This window comes from Arabidopsis thaliana (genome assembly GCF_000001735.4).
Source record: "Arabidopsis thaliana chromosome 1 sequence".
In the NCBI taxonomy this organism is placed as follows: Eukaryota; Viridiplantae; Streptophyta; class Magnoliopsida; order Brassicales; family Brassicaceae; genus Arabidopsis; species Arabidopsis thaliana.
In genome coordinates this window covers 5372359-5392356 of record NC_003070.9, presented here as the reverse complement: position 1 = coordinate 5392356, position 19998 = coordinate 5372359, and the positions used below count along the sequence as shown (strand labels likewise).

Sequence of the window (19998 nt, the reverse complement as noted above, 5' to 3'; positions counted from 1 at the left end):
TAATTAATTAATTTTACCAAAATAATAAAATAACAAATATACCACACAAAATTATATAATAAAATTTTAGTATATATTTTGGTAATAAAAAAATATACCGCAAAATAATATAACAAAATAGACAATAAATTCTTTTTATAAATAAAATGGTGTTATATATATAAATGTATTTGGTATATACTCTAAATTTAATAATTCAAAGGACATTTTCTTTTTAAAAACACCATAACCATATATATATATATAACTCATCTTGAATATATAAAAAGAAAACTGAATCTATAAAGAAAAATGAATTTATAAATACCATAATATATACTTTGATTGTGGTGTTTACGGATATATATAAAAATTAATTTGGCATATATTTTGAATTTCATTACATATATAAAGTTCAAAGGTCATATATTATGATTTCAAGAAAAATGAATATTTTGTTTAAAAAAAAGACATAGCTTTAAATTTATAAAAAAATATAAATGATTGCCAAAAAGAAAATGTATATGCTTGTATATTATCAAAATTCTATAACAAAATGTAGCTCAAAATATAATTTGAGGTATATTTTGTCATATTAATTTTCGCTAAAATTAAGTTATAACTTAATATTTTTAATTTTTTATCACAAATAAAAATTAATAAAAACACTTTTACTTCTTAATAAGGCAATTTATTTACATTTAGGTCAAAATTAGGCTAAAATAGAGTTAAATCGAATTAATTTCGGTTAAATTATGGATAAGTCAAACCAGATGTATAATTAACGGTTAACTGGTCGGTTCAATTGGAGGCGTAGTTTTAAGAACAAATCCGAAAGTACATATAGTTTTATCGAGATTAAAATTGTTTATGGTGGTTTTTCAAGTGGCTAAAAGTTTAAGTAGGAAAGTTGAGATTCCAAATAGTACATGGCTGAAAATTTAGGCAACCCAAATATAAAATCTACCACTAACTTTAGTAACATCACACAACAACTTAAAAAATAAGATTAAAAACTATAAAATCACTCGACAATAATTTTTTTACATTCAAGCTAACAAATTTATCTATAACAATATAATATTTATACAGTCACACTTGACAAAATCAACCGACCAAATTTACCGTCATTTCGCAAGGACGACGTACAAAAGATTCGGAACCTTTTCTAAAGTTTTTTTATATCTCCAAGAAGCAACCAGCTTGAACGTGGCCTTCATATTTATCATGTGTTTCCAGTTTTAACCATCGAGAATTGCTCATATCCCAATTATACCCTACACTTGGTTCGCCGTACCGAGCCGAACCGATCACAACCAGGTTTCCAGACCTCCTTATCGCCACGTAAGATACATTGCACACGTCAGCAGGTAGATTCCCAACTTTATACCACGTGTCATCTTTCATCATCATCAGATCACGGCGACAACAAGCATATAAATCTCCGTTTTCACCGGCAGCACAAATCGGAGGCCACATAGTCATCTCCGAAGAGAGAAACTCTTCTCCTTGTGGACTCCACCGCCATGTGGTGACGTCGAACGATTCAGCAGTTTTACTAAATTGCCCTTGTTCCTCCGTGGAGTAACCACCGATGACATGGAATTTGCCAGCGTGGAAAATAGCTGTGCATTCGTCTCGCTCACGGCCCATATCCGGCAAGAAAGCCCATCTGTCTTCTGCCACGTCATACACCAGAGCTGACATCATCGCGTTCTTGTCTTCGTCGTGTCCTCCAGCCACAAAGACGTTCCGTTGAGAATCCGAAGCGCAGGCAAAGAAGGAACGCGGTCCACCTGGCATGCTCTTCCCGACGCGCCACGTGGAGGTCAAGAAGCTGAAAACGAAGACCGAATCAGAGGTACGCCATGTAACCGGGTCAAGCCCGCACAATACAACAAGATCCGACCCGACAGAGACTAATCTGCAGAACAGAGGCAACCCGTTGGAATGACCTGGAACCGGAGGCAGCTCGCTCCTTAGACCGGTACCAAGTTCAAGAACCGAGATTCGGTACACGGGGGTGGGGATGGTTTTATTACCCGATACGAGTTCTTTAACCGGGTCGACCCGAGCTTGAGACAAGACAACAAGCTCTTGACTATGTCCTGAAGCTTTCCGGTGTCGGAAAAAATCAGAGAGGCTGATTTCTCGCTGCCAGAGTTTGCAAACAGAGGCCATAAGAGGGAATTGCTTGTAGGAGGAGCGTAGGAGACACTCGTAGGCTACAGTTTCGGGAAGATCAGGAATAAGCTCCATCTTTTTAGAAAGTTTCAAGATTTGAAGTTCTTGATTTAGAAAAAATGAAAATGTTCAGGTTGAGAGAGATATGAATGAGGTGATGAGAGAAGACAGAAGAGTGTGGCTACTTTATAGAGGGATAAGTCTTCTAGAACAATAAAAAAGGAAAGTGTATTTTCAATTGGTAAAAATATCATTTAAATCAGCACTAGTTTACCATTTTTGTTGGTTTTAGAACATGAACTTTTGACCTAGTGATTTAAATCCTTAATTTTATATTGATTTTCAATTTAATTACGAACTCTCGTTGACTAATCCAGTTAATACACATTATTAGAAATTTTCCAAACCACAAACCCTAGATCTCTAAAATCGATTTCAAATTTTTCTACCTTTTTATACGGATTTTCTCCTCTACTTCGGATTTTCTATTTTTTTCGAATTCGAAGTAATCTCTCGTGTCTAAATCAATTGATGGCGCTGAAAAAAAAAATCAGTATCTCAATTGGTTTAGTCAAGAAAAATTAATGATTTAATTGGAAATCAACATAATCCTAAGTATAAAGTTTATAATTTAAATCAAAAAAAATAGTAAACTGGTGATATTTTTTTCCATTTTAAATTATAGAGATATGTATTTATTTTATTAACCTATTTACGATTCCAACAAGAGATAATTGGTTAAGAAGACTAGAAAAGTAAAAGTTTTGACTTTTCGTCAATAGGAAAAGTTCAATGTTGTTTGAATTCTTTTGCTTTTAAGACATTTTGTTTTTCGATGTATACATGAATTTCTTCTATAAACGTAACTTTGATAGGAGAAGTTAACAGAAGTCCGGAGAGAGTACCGTTCGGTTAATGGGATTAATGTGCGGGTTTTGGTTTATATGATGGAGACGGTGTACCAATTGGGACATGTTGAATGATGTGATGGTCATTGGATTTCTAGATCTAAGACCAGTTTTGCAAGCAATCAAGTTAGCTAAATCAAAGTCTTGTTAATTAATCTATTTTCGACTATCTATTTTGTTTATTAAAAAATCGTTCTTTATGTCTTTCTTTTTTTGGTTATATCGTAGACTAAATGTGTACTGACACGAAAATGACATCTATCGGATTATATGTTGGATAAATAATTAATTCATATTTCACCGTTTCACGTTAAGCATCGTAATTTTTACGGGTTACTTTACGAATGAAGGAAAAGTTATCTATGTGACTAATAGCTAGTAATATTAAGATGCTCGACGTGGAATTAACGTTACCTTTTTGCCGTAATTATTGAAGTGTACATGTATAAATAATTAGTGAATCTTCAAGTAACGTATTAATGAAGCTGTTCTACCACGTTGTAGAGACAGATTATATAAAAATAGTAGTATTAAATTAGCCCGAGTAGTGGATATAAAAAAAAAATGAATAATGCATGTAGGGATCTAAATCTATGCTATATTCCAACATTTTTTAAAATATATATAAACAAAGTCAAGAGTATTGTATAGTTAAAATATTCGAAATATACAAAGGTCCATGTGATCCCATGTGCGGTAATGTTCACGAAGACATGTTAACCAATAGCCAACCAAACGATTATTATATTCTAATACTATAGCCTATCGTATTATACACGGATAAAATTAATGGTTGAGTTATTCAAATAGTTGGGACTTGGGAGTTAAAGACTGGTTAGTTTAAACCAAAGCGTCTAGAGACGATGTTTCGATGGTTTGAAACGTTGCTATGTAGATTGCAGTTAACGACGAATCGCACCATCTGTTTTTTTTTTTTTTATCACATAAGTACCTTTTTTGGTCACTTTTTATAAGGTCTTAAAAATGGTTGCATAATTTGTTAAAGATATGAAAGTACAAACTTGGTTCTAAATTCACCAGATCATTAAGAAAATGATAATTGGCACAAGTGGCCCAACGCACAAGACGATAAGACGAAACCATAGGAGGTAAAGCGACTTTAAAAGAGGCAACACCTTGTCACTTTCACTGACTTCGTTGTTTTGTTACATTCATGTATGTCAAATTAGACATTTAAAACAATATAGTAGATACTAAGCTAACCATTTGTTCGAAGTACGCATAATTAATTCAAAGGTGCATATTGTATATATTTATTTCCGTTTTATAATATCAATGTGTTTATTCTATCAGCATGAGATTGTTCTAAGACAACTGTCATATTTTAAACATCTTTCTAATCAATTTGATATTTTAGTTTCATTTGATTCCATGTGAACGGCTTATCCAAAAAGTGACCAGTGTACTATACAATACTCATAATTAACAATTCAATATTGTTTAAGCGCAAAAGAAAACGTGAAAAAGGAATTAGAAAAGAAACAGCCTAAAAATTGAAAACTTCAATATTTGTGGTTCCTTCCATCCTCTTATTTTAATTTTTTTTTTGTGTATCCTTTCTCTATTGTTTGTCGGCCATTGAATAATTGTATTAGAGAGATTGGCTAAACCATCCAGAAGAACAACGATTTTTATTAAAGCTTGTTAGTTTCATACAAATACAATATTATCATAGCAAAATATTAATGATCGTATATGTATTATATTAACAAGAATGACGTATCCAATCCTAAGTTTGTCCCCTCCGAAATTATAATAGTTTCTGTAAAGTTGACTTAAATATACTATATACGAAGATAATTTTTCTGGTTGCCAATCAACCTATGGCAGTTAAATGACATGTTAAAAGAATCAATACTAGATGAGACCAACGAGTGAAACGGTATGTCTACATTACAATCGACATAAATAGCTCTAAAGACAAGTGAATCACGTCACTCCCTAAGTAGATTTCAGAAAACATCTACCATTAGGCCCTTATCCGAATGTCGACAATCTCATTTTTCGGACCGATCATCTCTTTTGCCAAACATTTTTTGAGCATGCATAACGTACCATGCGCGGGTTTATTAAGCCATCCTTTACTCTCTATGGTAGGAGTCAAAACATGGTTCTAACCATAAACTTTTTATTTTTTGATAAGAAAATGACAAACAAAAAACATGAAATGATACTATTACAAAGTTTGGGAAACTGCATGTCCCATGCAACTTGGACTCGTTCTAGGGTCCACAACATCCCCAAATCCAGATCGTGTCATTTACGCAACTGATATCTTTATTTCCATTCAAATGAAATAATATAGGAAAACAAATTGGATTGTCCACTCTCCAAATTCCCATTTCTAAACCAATCTTGAAAATTTGGTATAGCCTAAAAAACGTTTTTCACCACTAAACCAAACCATTGAGACTCACAAGTCACAAGTCGCGCAACAGTTTCACAATTCCCATTACTTTTCATATATTTTGATTTGTAAGCATGTAGGCATATAACTCTTGGAGTAGTCAGATCAAACAAAGGAAAGCAAAAATGGCACGGCATTCTAGCTGGTAATCGTTGGAAAAACGACACGGCGTCTGGTGACAATAATTGGAAAATAACAAACGATAAGGTGTCAATATCTCAAAGGCAAGCATAGTCGGCTGATTCTTTAGGTCAACGCAATAAACATACATAGAAAAACTCAATCATACGTACATAGATAAGAAAATAAACAAGTACAACAAAAAAAAGTCGAGTTATTATGAAACACCAAATGAATCAGATCAATATTTTTATTGATGATGTAAGAACGATAGCGAGTAGTATTTTAACTCGACTGGGTACTACGAATGATACTGAATTACGTATTAAGATCTAGAATAGGCCATTTGCCAAATCCATACAATCGGTTTTATTTTGAACTTGTCAAATATATCTTTGGTCAGATTAAGACATAGTAACATTTATATATTTACTACGTGACAAAAGAAGGACTCTATTCTTGTTTTGTACGGTCGACGTCTAATCAAATGTTGTAACGAGCCCGTGGTTTTTCATCAACTTGTATGATCGTTATCCAATTTGCTGAGGTGTATTATTTGTCTTTTGTTTACCAGTAAAACTATAGCGGTTCTTTACATGTTTAACAAAAAAAACTATAGCGGAGATAAATTAGTAATTTGATTTTCAAAACTAGATAATAATAAAAGGCTTGACTCTTGAGTCTCGAGTCTTTGTTTGTTTTTACTTGTATGTATCTCCTTGTTTCTGTAAGCTTGTCCTGAAGTAAAGCGTAAAAAGCGGGCGACAAAATTCGAGAAAGGTCACTAAAGACAGAGGCGGATTTTACTCAAAGTCGAAATTCATATACTTTTATTCGCAAAGAAAATTGAAGCGTATCAAAAGAAGTAATAACGTCAGGTTTAATTGTGCTCTTCCAAATTTGTGGGTTCTTGCCAATATTGGCATTTTACCTAAAAAGTAAACTGTTTGTACCAAAATCAAGTTGCTACTTCTTTTAAAAGATTAGGACCATATGTATCAATAGCGATATTGCTATTCAACTTTCATTTCCACGACACGATCCAAGAAAAGTGGATCGAGGAGGGGGTACGAATATCGAGTTCAAGTGATGAAAAAGTCTAAACAGCTAAGTTAAGAGTGGACATTTCGTTTCTGTTTTGGAAACTTATGAAGAAAAAAGTATTTAAAAACTATTGTTATAATCATTGTATCATAGAGTTAATTATCAAGAAAATGGCGAAAAAAAGAATCAAGAAAATTGTATACCGTTTTTCTTCTAAAGAGATACTTTAATTCGACAATGACCCACGATTTGAGTTTGATCTGGTTAATTCAGTTTAAATCAAAGTAGCAACCCTAAATAAATTATATTTGACTTTTATTAAGAGATTATAATTTTATAATAAAATAGTCAAAGGCAGCATTTAAGCGAGAAAGGTGATAACAACAAGTGCCCTAAAGAAATATCAAAGAGGCAAAGACTAAAGTGACAAATGCAAGTTGACAAAGTCTCATGGAAGAGACTAAACTGAAAGTTGAAAACCTCCGTTACATTTGCAAAGTCTTAAAAGTGTTGCAGTTTTAAAGAAAGACAGTGACAAGTTTGGACCTAAGTGAAGGTCATTGACACAAGATACTATCAATAATGATCACAAGAGGATGGTTGATCATTTCCTTCCTAGGCTTATCATTCTTCATATCAATGCAAGGCGGCAAAATCAACCAGCTTTTTGTACTCATCGGAGACGAATGATTTCACCTTAGATGCGCGCGAATCTCTTTTACCTTCTCCAGGGGATGCATACTTTATGCCGATAACAGTAGTCAAACCTATGGAAATAGTAGATAAATTATGAATTGAAAAACATCCGTATTGAAATCGATGTCGTAAAACGAATATGTGACTTACTCTCATGGATGCGTCCGTACAAGAATCTTTCACCTCTCCAGTATTCGAGCGGTCTCGACTTAATCCTTGTACTTCGTCTGACACCACCTTCAATTTTAGTACCAGCAGCTTTGACAAAGGCAAAAAAAAAAAGAACACATGTCAGGTTTAATATTTCTACGAAACAGCTCTGAAGAACGAGTAATGGAATTTAGTATTTATTGGCAAGTTTCTGTACCAGCAAGGCTTTTCCTGCAAGAGAATAGTTTCCCCTCATGCGTAAGAGTTTTCTTCGGCTTCTTCTCTTCTCTCTCGTTGGATTTTCCTTTGGTTTGCTTCTTCGCTCTACTCTCATGTGGTAATGTTTTCATTTGCTTGTCCCCTCCAGTCTCACCATGCACAGTCTTACTTCGCTTTTTCACATTGCTATCAGAAGATCCTCTCTTTCTTCGTTTATTTGTTTGTTTGTGTGAATATTTGTGAACCTCCTGCTGAAAATAAGTTAATCAAGAACTCTCGAATTCATTTTGTTAAGCAAGCTCATAGTTAGAGTAGCCTAAGCGGAACTAACACCCTTACACAAACACAGATTGTTAGTTTTATCATGGATTTAAACATACGGATCCAGCACACTACTGCAATTAAAAGTACCTTTAGCGAAGGATAAAGATAGAGAAAAAATGAACCGAGTCTAACAATTGAAACAACATGAAGATGAATTGGCCTTGACTTAATTATCAAGACTCTACAGAGGTGAAGAGACAATGATGAGGAACTAACCGGAGCATTTTCTACTTGAAGTCCAGAAGCGGAGCCCGTGTTGACATTTTCCTCTTCATGTAGTCCCTGATTGTGCTCTGCATGTTCAAGGGATCCACCCATTGTGTTGTATTGTTCTGGAGCTCTGTTTGGAGATTTTGAGGATGCACCTGTAGGCAACATAACGGCATAAAGAAAACCTTCGTGCCACAATTTTAAGGTGACTGAAAATGTTAATGGTAGCAACTAGTAAGCATCTAATGGACAAGTTAAGTTAGGAGATATACTATACTTTTTAAGATCTTGCTATAACATGCATGTACAAAAAGTTTTAATACCTTGCTGATACGGGATGCTATCCTCTTCTACAGTAAATGGTCTTGTAACCTCTTTAGATGCACATTCCGCCTATATAACAAACAAATTCACAAGAGATGTAATCAACAAGAGATCCAAATATGTTAGTACAAAGTCCCGTACAGTGAAGGAGAAACTAACCAGCCTTTCTAAATTATCAGTTTCTTCATTGATTTCAGCATCATTTTCCCTGTCGCCAGTGTTTCTATTTGCCCCACTTTCACTCATGGGCACATCTACCTCTTTTCCTTTTGTTCGCATATCTACATTTTTCTGTAGCATGGCTGAACTTCGGTTTGAAATGCTATCCATCACACAAATATCTGGATTCCCATCTCGACTTAAATGAGATCTATGGATGCCAGAATGAATATGAGAATCATCTTCACCGGACCTCTTCACCACTGAGTCGTTGAAAGGGCTAGCAACGTCTACAGTACCTACATTAGTTGGGGATGTATTAGGTATATCTTTTGCTATAGGTTGTACATTAACCTCACTAGGCTGTTGATCTCCTGGAAGCAAATTATGGATGTCAGGAAATGAAAACTGATCCACTGGTGGATTTGGTGATGAAAAATGTTTTATCGTCTGAGGGGATGGCGAGTGGCTATTTTTTCGAACCGCAACTCTGTTAGTTCCTTTCAGAATATTCTGTATATCTGACAGACTCTTTCGGTTTGGTGGGTTACTTCCAGATGCCTTCAAGTTCATTTTTCGAACATCTTGAAACTCAGGGATAGAGAATTTTTCTATATTAAAGGACTTGATTTGCAAGCGCTCCTCCAAAAGCTTGATGGCACCATCTCCCTCAAGCTCCTCTCGACTGCAAGCAAGCAAATCTTTCAACACATTGTTTAAGTCTTTGTCCGTGTCTACGGTTGAATCTGCAAAACACAGTGTCTGACCCTATCAGATGGTAGCATGATTTAACAAAATGGTAGCGACAATGATCTAACAAGTGCTCACTCACCATCTACTTCCCTGTCCACAGTCGTAACATGTGCAGCTGTGGCACTCTCTAAGCTTTGTTCAGAAGCAATGGGGATTTCCTTTTCTGAAGCTTCCAGGTTGATAACATCAGTGAAATAACTATCCGTAAAACTTTCCTTGAATGGACGACGTTTCCTCCTGGAAATTGAAAATGTAAGTATGTAACCATCAAGGGAAACAGAAAGCAAAATATGCAAATGGAACAACTCTTAAACATGCTCTATCAGAGTTGCTCATAGTACATACCCTGGAATTCCTGGTCTGCGAGGGCGCCTTGATGGCGGGTTCTCTTGTATATCTATTACACTGGAGCCAGTCTGTTTCTGCCATTCTCGATTGGCAACTGTTTCAAATCCAGCTAATGACAGTTATATAATAAACGTGGAAGGCTATGAACATCAGAAAAGATACTTCTATAACTCACGTTCAAATTTATCATACGCAGCAAAGAAATCCTCAGATCTTGGATATTTACTAGGATCAAAGCTTGGTGCAACTGGAGGTGGTTGACTGCAACAAGAATATTTGATAGAGGCTTCAACTAACTTGGTAAAGGAATCAGATAAAGTAACAAATAAAGAAATTTGTTATACTGAATCAATGGATCAGTGGCTATGATCTTTACCTTGTCGTAAGGTGAAGAGAAAAGCTTTTTCGCTTACGGTCTAATCCCGGTCTTCTTTCTCGTTTATTTGGAATAGGGTTCAGCTGGACATCGACATCCACATCTTCTAAGATAGCTTTTGCCTGCTCCTGATGCTCACTTTGAATTTCAAAAGGCTGTAAGATAGAAGCCAAGAATTTGACAATTATTTAGTTTGAGATACTGAAGTTGATATGTCAGTAAAGAAAAAATATACACAAGCGACAAAGAATAATGTAAAAATCTGCAGTTTGTTTACTAAACTCTCGTACTGCAATTCTTCACAACTAAATCCCTAAGAAAAGCATTAACCCAAAAGAATAGGAAGAAGCCAATGTACATTAGCAGGCTATATACTGAGCAAACATGGAGATATTGTGCCTCCTTGAGACACAACGCCTAAACCTTACAGTTATCCAGTATAATCATGCTGCTTAAAATTTCAAAGTAACAGCTAAGTATTTGCAGTTTACCACAGACTTTTCGTCCTAATTGAAGAAACCCAAAAAATAAAGCATCCATCTTGGTCATTTGGGAACACCCAGAAGCGGATGAGAAGAAACAAAGCACGGATACGATTAAATCAGCCAGATTTGAAATTGATTTCGTAACCGTCAAAATCACAAACTCGAATCGTCTCCGTAATTAATTACTCACTGAGGAAACCAAACCCTAGCTAATGCATCAAAATCGAAGGTTTAAGCAGATCAAGAGCTTACCATAGATTGAAGGAGAGTATGAGTCTGCTGTAGATCTTCTGATTGATAAGAAGGAGGAAGAGGATTCGACAAGGATTTTAGTGTGCGAGGAAACAACGAAAGCCCTGAGTAAGCTTGAAGGGGATCCTCCTCGGTATATAAACTTGAACTCCGGCTCACATCAGCCATCTAAATCACCGGAAAATTCCCCGGCGATGGGATTTCAGTTAAATTCACTGACACCGAGAGAGATCGAAGGAGATAGAGTGAAAGAGAGAGAGGAGATGAGTTTTGAAAATTGAAAATGATTTCAGAAAGCGGGATTCGGTATCAATTAATTAAAAATCTAGGGTAAAATATAGGCGGGATTGAAAACATTGAGGAAACTAAAAAGGACAAAACTGGGATAAGGTAAAATAAAAACAAAAAACGTGAACGGCAGGATTCGAACCTGCGCGGGCAAAGCCCACATGATTTCTAGTCATGCCCGATAACCACTCCGGCACGTCCACTTGTTGAAATTCTTATCCTCTAAACTCTTAATATATTATTGTTGCATGATGGACCAATAATGTCAAACCAGCCAACCTTTCTTAACCGTTCACCCACGAACTCCAGTTCTCCACTTCCCCTTTTGCAACTATGAATTTCAGTTATATCTATATTTTGCTTTTTTTTTTTCTCCTATTCCAAATCTTTTTATACTTTTAAATCAAAGATCATAACTTTATTTTATCAAAGCAAAAAATTATAGATCATCAAAATATATAGAGATTTAGAGTTGTAATCATGCAATATTGATAATATTGTTGTTACGTAGTTAAGCGCTCGAGGAATGTGTTTATATTTGGTGTTTTGCTTTCCCCCTTATGTGTTTTTCCAGGAAATTTGAAGAATTTGGAGGTTGACCATTGGTTCTTGGTAATCCCGATTAACTTGACTGCTTCTTCTGCTCTGTTTTACTTATTCCTAAAAGAAGTTTTGCTCTTATGAGTTTTAAGTGTTGTTGGAAGACTAATTAGTTACATTTCATACACCTAAGACTTCACTTTAGTTGAAGACTGAACCGATCGATAACGTGGTTCAAACGTGATGCTGCTTCAGAAGACTTGAACTCACGGTCTACTACTCTCTCTTTGAATTGGATTATTAATTCGTATGCAGGAATGGATCAGCTCTAGGACCAACAAAGGAATGGATACTTGTACATGCGGTTCACAAGCTCGTCCATGCAGAGGTAATTGGGACGTAAGCATCGTGTCTTTCAGGCCAACGATTTCAGGAAGAGAGGATTCAGTCATGAGTCATGACTTTATATTTGATACATAGATAAGAGTATTACAACATTGTTAAACAAAAGAAAGGAGAAACGACATGATCCATTCTTCATTTTATCTACATAATCTGCTGCAACAAGTAAAAATGCAACAGATAATGCAGGAGAAGATTCCAAAAAAGTATACAAAGATTAACCAGTTAATGTCCTCTATCTTTTCAGTAATGTCATCAAAGAAGTCTATAGACTGGGTAAGACGAAGTATCATAGGATATAGAAAACAAGCCGCCGCGCAGGGGAGATTAGGAAGCACATGTAGAATGCAACTGACAACAAGGAAAGCCATACATAACCTGCAACAGGAAAATGCATGGTGGATTATCATCATTAGAGAGATTTACTCTGTTTTCGAGACATACTAAATAGTTAGAAAATTTAGTATTGTTGCGCACCAGTACTGTTGTGTAGCATTATCTGGAGATGATGAGTTGTTTATAAGATGCCATGAAAACACCACAACCCAACCCACGAAGAAATAGTCAAGCATCTTTTTCAAATTCTCCATCACCTCGTAGAATCTGCAAATCAATAAGAAACTGTTATCTATCGATTTCGGTTTCTAATGCCTTAAAAACAAAGAATAAACAAATTATAGTTTATACCTTCCGCAATAATCCCAGAAATCCAAACCTAGAATAAGGAGCACGACAATACAGCCACCGGTATAACAGATGATCAGTGTACGAAACACTTTCTGTGGATCTGTTTCATCTTTTGTCAGAGTCAGGACAGCAATGGCTGCAACAACCTGGAGCAAAGTCAAAACAAACTCGACCATAACCCAAACATGACTAGATGTAAATCCATCACACCCTTCATCCACAAAAAGAGCTATTATACGTCTCAAATGATCACCACAATCATCCTGTGTTTGCTCATCATCTGATGAAGAATCGACATTGGTTGTAATGTTGACGATGTGCTCTTCGTTTGAGGAAGAATCGCCATGGATTATTGTAACGTCGTCGAGGATGTGCTCATTCTTAGTCAACAAAGGCCCCTCCATTGATCACTTTTGCTTTCTTCTATTTTCCCACTCGAAATTAAAGTCCATAAATAACCGATTTAAAATACAAATCATAGCCTCTCTAATTATTTGGTGCTAAATTATTATTTAAAGACCGATCTTTATCATGATCTATTCTAAAAGTCAATTGCAGTGATATTTAACAGTTGTTAAATTGTTTGATACTAACCAATTGTAGTGATATTATAATTATGGTTGGTTCTAAATTATAATTTAAAGGCCGAATCGACGTCAATAATAATCCTAAGTCAATGTATAATTCATATGATTCCGCGTTGAAGTGCAAAGCACATGTTGCCTTAATTATTTCGTGCTAAATTATTATTTTGAGACCGGCCTAAAGTTTCAATATTAAACTAGTGTTTCCCTTTAATTATTATTTTAAGACCGGTCTTAAGTTTCAATTGTTAACTAGTGTTTTATTTTTCTCTCAAATTCTTCCTTCAAATGAGAACATTTGCAAAAAAAAATAATCCGGCAGTTCAATTTTGTAAAAAATTTGTTTTAGTTTTACGAAAAATTTGGTTACTCTTTACAAAAAAATGTATAATTTTAATAAATAAAACTAAAAAAATTTAGGATATCTAGGTTATTTTGGATAATTTTGTTATTTAGTAATCTTGAATATAAAACTCTAACTAAATATAACTAATAATTTTTGATATATAATTTTATTTTGAGGTTTTATATATCTTTTCGGTTTTCGGTTCGTATCGGATTCAGATCAGATAATTTAGATAGAATAATTTATTTTTTCGTTGGAATTTTATAACTATTTTTTGGATCGATGTCAGATCGGATTTTGGATTTCAGGTTTTATGTCCAACCCTAGCACATGTTTTCTCAACGATCTCAAAAGAATTGTTGGGCATGGCGCATGTTTTCTCAACATGAAGCGCTTTTTCAGGATGACAAAAGAAGCCCTTTTACAAAAGACAAAGCCGCATTGTTTAATGCTGACACTTAAAATGTTTATTTGCCAGAGATCTTTCAGTTTTGCTGAAGATTTCAGGAATAGAGGATTCAGTAATGCTAATGACACTTGACTTTATTTGATAAATAGAAAGAGAGTATTACAACAATTGTTGAAGAGAACGACATGATCCATGCATCATTTTTATCCGCAGATGTACATAAAGATTGAAAGGATCAAAAATAAGATGTACCCAATGATTGCAATGATGAGCCCAATGAGTGCAGTTAACGCATCAATCATTGCTATTATGCCTTCCCAAAGTTGTTTAACAAGGAAAAGCACAGGCCACACGAAGCACTCTTTGACACATGTGAGATTAGGAAGCAGATATCGAATGCAACTGAAAGCAATTAGAGCCAGCCATAACCTGGAAAAGGACATTGGTTAGTTTCAGAGAGGTGAACTTCGCTGTTTAGACATAATTTGAAATTTAGTTCGATGCGTACCAGAAGTGTTGACTAGTACTAGGATCACGTGATGATAACTCCGTTAAAAAACCCAACAAAAACATCACAACCAAACAGACGAAGCAAGTTTCAAGAAAATTTTCCAAACCGATCAACTCGTAACTGCAAATCAATAAAAACCATTATTGATGATATCAGTCCTAAAGCCTGAAAGAAAAAGAAAAAAAAAGAAACACAGTTTGTACCATGTCCCTGATCTAGCGGTTCGGATATATTGCCATAAACGGCAACATACAATAGGTACAGTGGCAATAGAGGCACAAGTATAGCAGATGATCCATATTAACAAAGGTACATGATTTAGTTCTGGATGCTGTTCATCTTTTGTCAGAGTCAGAAAAAATGTGGCTGCAACAATCTGTGACAAAGTCACAGCTAACTCGACCAAAATCCAGACAATTCCGTTTATAAATGAACAACTCCATTGAGAAGCCTCATGTGGAGTTTGCTCTTCAGCTGATGACGAATCGCCATTGATTGTAATGTCCACGATGTGCTCATCAGCTGGTGAAGAATCTCCATTGGTTGTAATGTCGACTATGTGCTCTTCATTTGAGGAAGGATCGCCATGGACTGTAACGTCTTCGACGTTGTGCTCACTCTTGGTCAACAAAGGGCTCTCCATTGATCACTTTTTTGCTTTCTTCTATTTTGTCCAATCTAATCAATAGTTCATCTAAACCAGCGTTGAAATACAAATCACATGGCTCTCTAGCTAATACTGTGGTGCTAAATTATTATTTTAAGACCAATCTAAGTCAAGATCTATTCTAAAATTCACTTGTACACTAGTCGATGTGAATATGTATTATATGAGGTTGATTCTGAATGCTAACACATCTATAATACTAAAAAAAAAGGTACATTACAATTTAACAAATAGTGATTCCTCAACCAATTGTATATTATACTGTAAAATAACAACTAAATTATAGTCTTTTACAATAAAATACAAAAATAGACATTTCCAACTAAATTATTATTTTTTAGCCGAATCAACACCAACAATACGTCAATTACATGTAGTCTTTTTGTTTTTGGGATCAGTTACATGTAGTCTTTTACAATGAACAGTTGAACACGATGAGTAGACTTTCAGAGCTAAATTGTTTTGTTTTTTTTTTGACCTACACCAAGATCAATTATTAGTCAATTATATTGTCATCCGTTACAATGAAAATACAAGCGAGTAGTTTCCTCGTTTTTCCATCTTCTTTCTCTCCATATTTTCTCAAGCAGGTGGATCAACACGTACCATTAAAATTATCCACCAAAAAAAAAAACTACCGTTAATCAAAGATAGAAGAAAAACATATAACGAAAGACTAATCTATATAATAATAACAATATGAATAAAAGCTTTTTATAATTCTGTACTTTCATGGTAACCATATTTTCAAATTGTCCATCACCTCGTTTATTTTGCAAATTAATCAAACCATTATCGATTTCAGTTTCTGAATCCTATATATACATGTATTTCAAATGATATACCTTTAATAATTTCTTTAGAACCTCTCCAAACAAGTTTCACATTATTAATGGTTTGATTCTTTAAAAATATATAAATTTTACATATATAATTAAACAATATTAAATTAATTAATATATATATATATATTATTTTTTTATGAAACCCTTTTGAGTCTCTCCATTAATGAGTTCTAGCGTTCTCTTGACAGTTTATAAAGGCAATTAGTTGTTGACTTGTGGAAAATGCAGATGATTAAAATGTTCTCTTGCCGAGGTAATTTGATACACATGCAAGACGAGAAGATTCAGTAATGACACTTGGCTTTATTTCAAACAAAGAAACAATTTCATTCAAAAAAGAGAAAAACAAAGAGCATTGCAACAACTTTTGAGCAAAGGAAATAAGATAACAACATGATCCACCATTTGTATCTCGCAAGGAATCCACGGATAAGTGACACAACGAGTTTAATCACTCCGATCCTCAAGTGTTAACGGCGTTAAAACATAACGTCATAAACACACAGCAACACGTCGCTGCACATATTACCATAGGGAGCACATATCGAATGCAACCGAAAACAAGGAAAACCACACATAACCTGCAAATGGACAAATGTTGAATATATATTAGAGAGAGTAGCATAAGTATTTTTTTGGGACATTATTGTAAACTTTGTTCGATGCGCACCAGAAGAGTTGACTAGAATGGTCTAGAGATGATGAGCTGCAAACAAAGACCCAGAAGAACACCACGAACCAACCCGCAAAGAAACATTCAAATATCGTCCTCAAACGAAACATGACTCGGTTGATTCTGCAAACCAATCAAAAACCATTATCCATTTTGCGGGTTCTAATGCGTGAACAAAGAAAAACAAGAACACACAAGTTATATATATATACCTTAAGTGTGAGACAGGATGACGGATCTGCCAGAAACGCCAACAAAGAATAGGGAGATTGGCAATACTACCATAAGCATAGACGAGGATCCATGTTGCTTCTGGATATTCACCTTTTGTTCCTTTCACAACTAGTATGGCTACGACAATCTGGACCAAGGTCATAACAAACTCAATCGAGTTCAAAGCAATTGCAATTGGAATTGATACTAGCGTATAAATTAATGAAGCATAGTCATCGGCTGTCATGTCGATGTCGACGATGTGCTCATCATCGTTGCTCAACAAAGGGCTCTCCATTAATCACTTATGATTTTCTTCTACTTCTCTTGGATTCAATCAAAATCTGCGTTGCAACACAAAGCATATATAGACCTTTCAAATTAGACGCCAAGACCATTCCTAAGTCAATTATGGTATTCCTACAATGAAATAACTATTGAACTACTTGGTGCTAAATTATAGTATATTCTACAATGAAACACAAAGCATTGACTGTTTCAAATTATTTGGTGAAATTATTATTTTAAGACCAACTACACCAAAACCAATTATATAAAGTCGCTTTTGTTTATTGAATTTGAAACACAAAACATAGACCTTTCCAATTCGCTGGCGCTAAATTGTTCTTTTATACCAACAATTTCAGGAAGATATATAGGATTCAATCGTGACACTTGGCTTTATTTGATAAATAAATAGAGTATTACAACATTTTAAACAAAAGAAAGAAGAAAGCGACATGATCATTCTTCTTTTTATCTGCATAAGCATCTGGAACAACAACCACAGATAATGCAGGCAAAGATTCCAAAGCATAATAGGATTATAGACGTAGTCAAATTTATCTCATCAGTAATGTCACCAACGAAGTCTATCGATTGGGAAAGATATAGTATCATAGGATACAGAAAACAAACTCCCGCACAGGGGAGATTACGAAGAACATGTAGAATGCAGCTGATAGCAAGGAAAGTCATACATAACCTGCAAAAGGAAAATGCAGGGTGGTATTATTAGAGAGACTTCGTTAATTTAGTCTGTTTTCGGGACACGAATATATAGTTATAATTTTCTTCTGATGCGCACCAGAACTGTTGCGTAGTATTATCTATAGATGATGAGTTGTTGATAAGATGCCATAAAAGCACCACAACCCAACCCACGAAGAAATATTCAAGCATCTTTTTCAAAATGTCCACCACCTCGTAGATTCTGCAAATCAATAAAACCACTATATCGGTTTCGGTTTCTAATGCCTTTAAAACAAATAATTAACATACAAATTATAGTTTATACCTTGTCTCTGTGCTAACACTTCGGTAAGAATGCCAGAAACGCAAACCTAGAATAGGGAGTGTGGCAATACAGCAACCGGTATAACTGAGGATCAGTGTAGGAAACATTTTTTGTGGAGGTTGTTCATCTTTTGCCAGAGTCAGAACAACAATGGCGGCAACAATCTGGACTAAAGCCACAACAAACTCGACCAAAATACAAACAGTGGTAAATGTAAATATATCACTCCATTGGACACCCTCATGCGGTCTTTTCTCATCAGCTGATGAAGGATTGCCATTGGTTGTAACGTCGACGATGTGCTCTTCATTTGAAGAAGAATCGCCATGGATTGTAACGTCATCGACGATGTGCTCACTCTGAGTCAACAAAGGGTCCTCCATTTATCACTTCTGCTTTCTTCTATTTTCCCCAATCGAATTAAAAGTCCTTATTAATCCGCTTTAAAACACAGAGCACATAAAGCCATCTCCAGTTCTTTGGTGCTTAATTATTATTTTAAGACCAATCTACGTCGAGATCTATTCTATAAGTCAATTGTAATATTTCGAAGTCGTCGTTCGGTTCTAAATTATTACTCCAGATCGACATCATTCGTAATCCTAGGTCAAATATAATTCATATTCATTCGACGTTTAATTACAAAGCACATGTTGCGTTTAGTTCTTTCGTGCTAAGAAGTGTCTAAAAGTCGTTGTAAAATAAAATTAAAAAAAATGAACAGTCGAAAAGTCAATTGTATGAAATTAAATGCATAATCGAAACTTTCTATTAAATATAAAATTCATATTATGATAAAAAAAATATGTATTACAATTCTTTCTATTTTGTTGAAATCGATTATTTAAAAAATATCTTTAAAACTTCAATTTTCAGAATTCAAATAAAAGTGATCATTAAAACATTACAATTACCTTAAACAAATCGGATGCGAACGTAACTGAAATGATATCTCAATAATTGAACCATATCTTAATATTGCAAGACAACGAATCTGAAGTTGAGCATAAACAAACGGAAAGAAAATTGAACTAATAAAACCTCTATGGTATCAGGATTAAAATTTGTATCCTAACCGTAACCAATATCAGATCAAACCATTCATATATATATTATTTATTTTGTTTTAAAATAAAACAATATCATATCTATAATTTTGGTATAAGAATTAATAACAAATTCTTATACCCAAAAAAAAACATAAAAGCATAGATATGTCCGATTCGTTGGAGCTAAATTATTATCTCGAGACCAACTGACCAATTCCAATTCTACGTTAATTATAGTCATTTATAATAAAATGGTTATGATATTATTTGGTGCTAAATTAGTAGTTTTTTTTTTTTAAGTTATAGACTTAAAGTGAAACACAAAGCCTAGACGGAACCTTTTGTGCCATTTTAAGACCAATATACAGCATCATTAATCTTTTAAAAGTCAATTAAGTTAACTTCCACGTCGTTATGACAGCGACAGTTAATGGAAGGTAGCCAGAGAAGTCACTGAAGAAGAAGGTGGTTCTTCAAAATCGGATCATATTGATGAGATTAAATTGTTTGTTGTGCAGAGGTATTGGC

The 19998-nt window shown here is 34.6% G+C and overlaps 6 protein-coding genes and 1 non-coding gene across 8 annotated transcripts; all 7 read right to left on the bottom strand.

Moving 5' to 3' along the window:
- Nucleotides 1-684: 684 nt before the first annotated feature.
- AT1G15670 (Galactose oxidase/kelch repeat superfamily protein) lies at nucleotides 685-2405 on the bottom strand. The gene has a single exon (NM_101435.3). It carries the CDS (start codon nucleotides 2236-2238, stop codon nucleotides 1159-1161), a length of 1080 nt encoding a protein of 359 aa, NP_563979.1. The 5' UTR covers nucleotides 2239-2405; the 3' UTR covers nucleotides 685-1158.
- Nucleotides 2406-6976: 4571 nt separating this feature from the next.
- On the bottom strand, nucleotides 6977-11325 carry CENP-C (centromere protein C). The gene is made up of 11 exons (NM_101434.4): nucleotides 10960-11325; nucleotides 10223-10377; nucleotides 10022-10107; nucleotides 9844-9940; nucleotides 9578-9735; nucleotides 8746-9491; nucleotides 8586-8655; nucleotides 8269-8417; nucleotides 7727-7976; nucleotides 7510-7617; nucleotides 6977-7430 (listed from the first exon to the last, which is right to left on the bottom strand). Exons 1-11 carry the CDS (start codon nucleotides 11125-11127, stop codon nucleotides 7300-7302), a joined length of 2118 nt encoding a protein of 705 aa, NP_173018.2. The 5' UTR covers nucleotides 11128-11325; the 3' UTR covers nucleotides 6977-7299.
- Nucleotides 11326-11368: 43 nt separating this feature from the next.
- Nucleotides 11369-11450, bottom strand: AT1G15650. The gene has a single exon. It is a non-coding gene; the product is annotated as a tRNA-Ser (tRNA).
- A 667-nt stretch (nucleotides 11451-12117) lies between these two features.
- On the bottom strand, nucleotides 12118-13471 carry AT1G15640 (uncharacterized protein). Of its 2 annotated transcripts, NM_101433.4 has the most exons (3): nucleotides 12877-13471; nucleotides 12667-12792; nucleotides 12118-12567 (listed from the first exon to the last, which is right to left on the bottom strand). In NM_101433.4, exons 1-3 carry the CDS (start codon nucleotides 13278-13280, stop codon nucleotides 12330-12332), a joined length of 768 nt encoding a protein of 255 aa, NP_173017.1. In that variant the 5' UTR covers nucleotides 13281-13471; the 3' UTR covers nucleotides 12118-12329. The 2 variants fall into 2 exon arrangements, with proteins under 2 accessions (NP_173017.1, NP_001322657.1); NM_001332178.1 differs by having other exon boundaries at nucleotides 12128-12792.
- Nucleotides 13472-14300: 829 nt separating this feature from the next.
- On the bottom strand, nucleotides 14301-15564 carry AT1G15630 (uncharacterized protein). The gene is made up of 3 exons (NM_101432.3): nucleotides 14930-15564; nucleotides 14724-14846; nucleotides 14301-14644 (listed from the first exon to the last, which is right to left on the bottom strand). The coding sequence occupies exons 1-3, from the start codon at nucleotides 15367-15369 to the stop codon at nucleotides 14419-14421; spliced, it is 789 nt and encodes a 262-aa protein (NP_173016.2). The 5' UTR covers nucleotides 15370-15564; the 3' UTR covers nucleotides 14301-14418.
- An 882-nt stretch (nucleotides 15565-16446) lies between these two features.
- On the bottom strand, nucleotides 16447-17602 carry AT1G15625 (E3 ubiquitin-protein ligase). The gene is made up of 3 exons (NM_001332177.1): nucleotides 17124-17602; nucleotides 16909-17034; nucleotides 16447-16819 (listed from the first exon to the last, which is right to left on the bottom strand). Exons 1-3 carry the CDS (start codon nucleotides 17420-17422, stop codon nucleotides 16702-16704), a joined length of 543 nt encoding a protein of 180 aa, NP_001322342.1. The 5' UTR covers nucleotides 17423-17602; the 3' UTR covers nucleotides 16447-16701.
- A 179-nt stretch (nucleotides 17603-17781) lies between these two features.
- On the bottom strand, nucleotides 17782-18898 carry AT1G15620 (uncharacterized protein). Its single transcript, NM_101431.4, has 3 exons — nucleotides 18422-18898; nucleotides 18212-18337; nucleotides 17782-18109 (listed from the first exon to the last, which is right to left on the bottom strand). The coding sequence occupies exons 1-3, from the start codon at nucleotides 18802-18804 to the stop codon at nucleotides 17881-17883; spliced, it is 738 nt and encodes a 245-aa protein (NP_173015.2). The 5' UTR covers nucleotides 18805-18898; the 3' UTR covers nucleotides 17782-17880.
- Nucleotides 18899-19998: the final 1100 nt, after the last annotated feature.

Excerpts from the sequence above, each read along its gene's own strand:
- AT1G15670 (NM_101435.3), bottom strand. The coding sequence starts at position 2,238 with ATGGAGCTTATTCCTGATCTTCCCGAAACTGTAGCCTACGAGTGTCTC.
- CENP-C (NM_101434.4), bottom strand. The coding sequence starts at position 11,127 with ATGGCTGATGTGAGCCGGAGTTCAAGTTTATATACCGAGGAGGATCCC. Across the intron at positions 9,736-9,843 it reads CGCAGACCAGGAATTCCAGG|GAGGAAACGTCGTCCATTCA; the intron begins GTATGTACTATG and ends TTCAATTTCCAG. Across the intron at positions 9,492-9,577 it reads TGTGGACAGGGAAGTAGATG|ATTCAACCGTAGACACGGAC; the intron begins GTGAGTGAGCAC and ends TGTGTTTTGCAG.
- AT1G15640 (NM_101433.4), bottom strand. The coding sequence starts at position 13,280 with ATGGAGGGGCCTTTGTTGACTAAGAATGAGCACATCCTCGACGACGTT. Across the intron at positions 12,793-12,876 it reads TTCTGGGATTATTGCGGAAG|ATTCTACGAGGTGATGGAGA; the intron begins GTATAAACTATA and ends ATTGATTTGCAG. Across the intron at positions 12,568-12,666 it reads AATGCTACACAACAGTACTG|GTTATGTATGGCTTTCCTTG; the intron begins GTGCGCAACAAT and ends TTCCTGTTGCAG.
- AT1G15630 (NM_101432.3), bottom strand. The coding sequence starts at position 15,369 with ATGGAGAGCCCTTTGTTGACCAAGAGTGAGCACAACGTCGAAGACGTT. Across the intron at positions 14,847-14,929 it reads ACCGCTAGATCAGGGACATG|TTACGAGTTGATCGGTTTGG; the intron begins GTACAAACTGTG and ends ATTGATTTGCAG. Across the intron at positions 14,645-14,723 it reads AGTACTAGTCAACACTTCTG|GTTATGGCTGGCTCTAATTG; the intron begins GTACGCATCGAA and ends GTCCTTTTCCAG.
- AT1G15625 (NM_001332177.1), bottom strand. The coding sequence starts at position 17,422 with ATGGAGAGCCCTTTGTTGAGCAACGATGATGAGCACATCGTCGACATC. Across the intron at positions 17,035-17,123 it reads CATCCTGTCTCACACTTAAG|AATCAACCGAGTCATGTTTC; the intron begins GTATATATATAT and ends ATTGGTTTGCAG. Across the intron at positions 16,820-16,908 it reads CATTCTAGTCAACTCTTCTG|GTTATGTGTGGTTTTCCTTG; the intron begins GTGCGCATCGAA and ends GTCCATTTGCAG.
- AT1G15620 (NM_101431.4), bottom strand. The coding sequence starts at position 18,804 with ATGGAGGACCCTTTGTTGACTCAGAGTGAGCACATCGTCGATGACGTT. Across the intron at positions 18,338-18,421 it reads AGTGTTAGCACAGAGACAAG|AATCTACGAGGTGGTGGACA; the intron begins GTATAAACTATA and ends ATTGATTTGCAG. Across the intron at positions 18,110-18,211 it reads AATACTACGCAACAGTTCTG|GTTATGTATGACTTTCCTTG; the intron begins GTGCGCATCAGA and ends TTCCTTTTGCAG.